This window comes from Hypomesus transpacificus, unplaced genomic scaffold, assembly GCF_021917145.1.
Source record: "Hypomesus transpacificus isolate Combined female unplaced genomic scaffold, fHypTra1 scaffold_116, whole genome shotgun sequence".
NCBI classification, from domain to species: Eukaryota; Metazoa; Chordata; class Actinopteri; order Osmeriformes; family Osmeridae; genus Hypomesus; species Hypomesus transpacificus.
Genome location: NW_025813700.1, coordinates 69,088 through 72,861, shown reverse-complemented (window position 1 = coordinate 72,861; position 3,774 = coordinate 69,088). Strand labels below are relative to the sequence as shown.

Genomic DNA, 3,774 nt, shown 5'->3' with positions numbered 1-3,774 from the left:
TTTCTCCCCCTGATTATCCTGTTGTTGTTCTAGAGCAGGAGTACACACAATAAATATTAAAGGTCCACCTGTGAGTGTTAAACAGTGTCAGAGGTCCATAAAGGAAGATGAGCTACATTGTGTAGCAGTATATATAAATTCAACAATAAAGTGTGATGGCTTTAATCAAAGGGAGACATGGCACTGATTGGGCCTACTTTGCAAAACAATTCAGAACCCCTTATCGATTCTTACAAGAAACTGAACGGTAAATGGCACATCAAACATTTGTTAAAATATTACGATTTTATTAAGAAATATTATAACTCAAAATTAATAATTCAAAGGTGACATTATGTAGGAAAACATTCATATATATTTTTTTTTTATCCTGTCTGCTTGCATAAATATTCCGCCACCAAACATTGGTATTTGGTAGATCTACTTCTTACTGCCATGACAGAATAAACCATTATAAATTTGGGGCTTCCTCAAAAGCTCAAAGTAACACATCAACACAGTCAATTATCATTCACAACCTTCCTTGTAAAATGTCAGAATCCCTTGAAAATGCACTTCTGTCACAAATTCTTTGTAGGAATCCAAACCGGGATTCATCAGTTCAGTCATGCTAATTTTCTTTCTTTATTTTGCACCTCAGAATTAAGCATTCCAAACACAATGCTTCACAATACTCCTACCATGAGACCAATGTAACCTACAGTTATAGATTTAGAGTTTCAGTGCTTTTAAATAAAATGTCAAACACAATGACATTTCAAAGTACGCTTTGCAATTCAGGGAGATAGAATCAAACAGCTGTCTGAACTCTTTTGTAAAGTTCTTTATATTCCAAATAAAGTGGGGTGAATATCAGGTACTTTTTGCTACTAGCTTAGCATCAGTGAAGTTCAGTCACTATCAGCTTGTTGTCTCAGAAATCAAATGGTTGGCCCTTGCAGAGCTACCTTCCTGGAGATTTCTGCTCCAACCCTAATCTAGAACACTTGATTCTAATAAGTATCAGGTTTATGTGCTTAATTATGTGTTATCACTGCTGAACTACTTTAATAATTAATATTCAAATATTCAAATTCCCTCAGAGCCAGGACAATGACATCACGTCATCCATCTTGGCCAGTGATTGGCTGTTGGCTGGTCAAGCTTTGTATTAAACAGATAGGCTGTGTGAGTTTCCATTCACTCACCTCATGGGGTGGAGTGTGGTGAGGTAAGGACTGGAAGACAAGATAGATTCAACTCAGCTCCAGCTGCCTAAGTAACTCTCAATGGGAAGGTTCTCCCCTCCATGTCTTCTCTGACTGTGAATGTGATGTTAATATATCTCTCTCTTTGTTTCTGTTTAATAATCTGTCTGCTTATGTTTTCCCTCACAGGGAACACCACTGTTCAACATGAACCAGGGAAATAACACCTTTACACAGCCATCCGAGTTTGTCATTGTGGGCTTCCCAGGTATCCAGCCTGAGTACTACAACCTGACGGCCTGGTTGTTCCTCTTCCTCTATGTGATCACGGTGGGGGGCAACTCCCTGCTGGTGGTGCTGTTTGCTGTGGAACACAGCCTCCAGAAACCCATGTACATCATCATGGTCAGTCTGGCCCTCTCTGACATCGGTAAGACAGGCAGAGGGATCTCCTTATCCCTGCTTCTCTCCATGCATCGTAATGCCTAACATGCCACCCCTTTCCTCTTCCTGTCTTTCTCTCAGTAACATTAACCTGTATGTTGATGTTGCATTGTTGACATGACAAATGGTCTTTGAATAGCCATACTTTTAAAACATGGAAATGAAACTAAAATAGATAACATATCAGTATGAAGTACTAAAGAAAAATGGTGCAGTAAAGTCATAACAATACATACAGAATATTTATATGACTAAAACACTTTCTGGGCTGAAAAGACTAGACCAACATGACTCAGCACCTGATAATGAACCAGCAAGGGCTCTTGTTCCACCTGTCTCTGTGATTCCCAGGCTTCGACACTGTAGCCCTGCCGAAAATCATCGCTCGTTACTGGTGGAACGACGGGTCTATCAGCTATCACACCTGCATGATCCAAACACATATAATACATTTCTTTGGCACATTAAACTCCCTCATCATGATGACCATGGCCCTGGACCGCAGCCTGGCTATCTGCTTCCCTCTAAGGTACAAACAATTACTATATTACTTTCTAAATTAAGCTGATGTTTTTATCCACAAAAACAGTTTACACTACACACCATAGGCGATTTTACCATGGGTACTATTGGGATAAAAAGAAATAAATTTTCAAATTAATGTAAAAAAACTATTTCATGATTTTAGAAAATGTTTAAGTTATGTCAGAGTTGTATATTTTATCATGGTTTGTTCTACTCTAATGATCAATTTAACATTGTTAAATATACTATACTTGTTGAGCATCTTTTTATAATTAAAATATTTTTTCTGTATCCTTTGCACCCCCAGTTTTAAAACATAGAATCGCCTATGCTAAGCACAGTTTGTGTTATAACTTATCTAGCTACTGTGAAATATGCATTAAGGAATAAAGTGTGATGTTATGTTTTCTCACCTCCCCATACCTTCCTACATTGCTTATTTATCCCTTGCTTCCATTGACTTTTCCTTCTTCCTATAACCTCCACCCTCACAGGTACCCTGTGTTAATGACCAACAGGATCATGACATGCATCTCAATCATATCCTGGATGGCAGCAAATATTGGCCCGGGTACCGCCACCTTTAACTATTCCCAGCTGGTCCCTTACTGTAAATCCAACAAGATCCTGCACATCTACTGTGACATGGTTTCTCTCGTCCTGTTGTCCTGTGGAGATATATCTTCCATTGTGCTGAGGAGTACTTCAGTGGCCATGCTCATCCTCCTTGGGCCCCTGTCCCTCATCATCTTGTCCTATGCCTGTGTCATTGTGACGGTGATGAAGATGGCCACCTTACAGGTGAGAGTGAGCGTGTGTTTGAGTGAGTGTGTTTGTGTGTGAGGGAGAGAGAGAGAGTAGTGTATTCTCTGTTCACTGAACTCTAACTCACTGTGCTGTTCTCTCCAGGGCAAGCTGAAGACCCTGTCTACCTGTGTTACTCAAGGGTTAATCATCTTCATCTACTACATCCCTCGTTTCGTTGTCTATTCTACCTACCTGAACGCATCCCTGGTGTTGACCAATGACATCCGCATCGGCACAACTGTCTTCTACAGCCTCTTCCCTCCTCTCATCAACCCCTTCATCTACTGCCTCAGGACAAAGGAGATCAAGCAGTTGCTCAGACGCTGGGTCCAGCGCTGGACAAGCAATGACCTGCAGAAGTCCAACAAAATATCTTCCATCACTAAAAAACACACACTAGGGTCAGAGCTTTGACAGAGGAGTTTTCTAAGGTTGTGTTAACAACCCCATTTACTCAGAAGGATGAGAGACTGAAATAATTAACAGAAGGAATGTGACATAAAAGGAAGAACTCAATTATTAGATTGGTTGTACTGTCCACTCATTTTTATGGAATATTTAATAAAGCATACTGGTTTAAGTAATGTGATTTTCTCCCCTTGATATTCCTGTAGTTATTCTAGAGCAGGAGTACACACTATGTATTAAAGGTCCACCTGTGAGTGTTAAACAGTGTCAGAGGTCCAGAAAGGAAGATAAGATCAATTGTGTAGCAGTATATATAAATTCAACAATAAAGTGTGATGACTTTCAACAAAGGGAGACATGGCACTGATTGGGCCTACTTTGCAAAACAATTCAGAACCCCTTA

General features: G+C 39.8%; 1 protein-coding gene across 1 annotated transcript; it reads left to right on the top strand.

Moving 5' to 3' along the window:
* The first annotated feature begins 1,394 nt into the window (after window positions 1-1,394).
* On the top strand, window positions 1,395-3,377 carry LOC124488002 (olfactory receptor 6N1-like). The gene is made up of 4 exons (XM_047050440.1): window positions 1,395-1,617; window positions 1,983-2,160; window positions 2,651-2,957; window positions 3,066-3,377. Exons 1-4 carry the CDS (start codon window positions 1,395-1,397, stop codon window positions 3,375-3,377), a joined length of 1,020 nt encoding a protein of 339 aa, XP_046906396.1.
* The last annotated feature ends 397 nt before the right edge of the window (window positions 3,378-3,774 follow it).

What these genes read in the sequence shown, in the direction of transcription:
- LOC124488002 (XM_047050440.1), top strand. Translation starts at nt 1,395, where the DNA reads ATGAACCAGGGAAATAACACCTTTACACAGCCATCCGAGTTTGTCATT. An exon ending in TCTGGCCCTCTCTGACATCG is followed by an intron (nt 1,618 to 1,982) that starts GTAAGACAGGCA and finishes TGTGATTCCCAG; the next exon opens with GCTTCGACACTGTAGCCCTG. An exon ending in TGAAGATGGCCACCTTACAG is followed by an intron (nt 2,958 to 3,065) that starts GTGAGAGTGAGC and finishes TGTTCTCTCCAG; the next exon opens with GGCAAGCTGAAGACCCTGTC.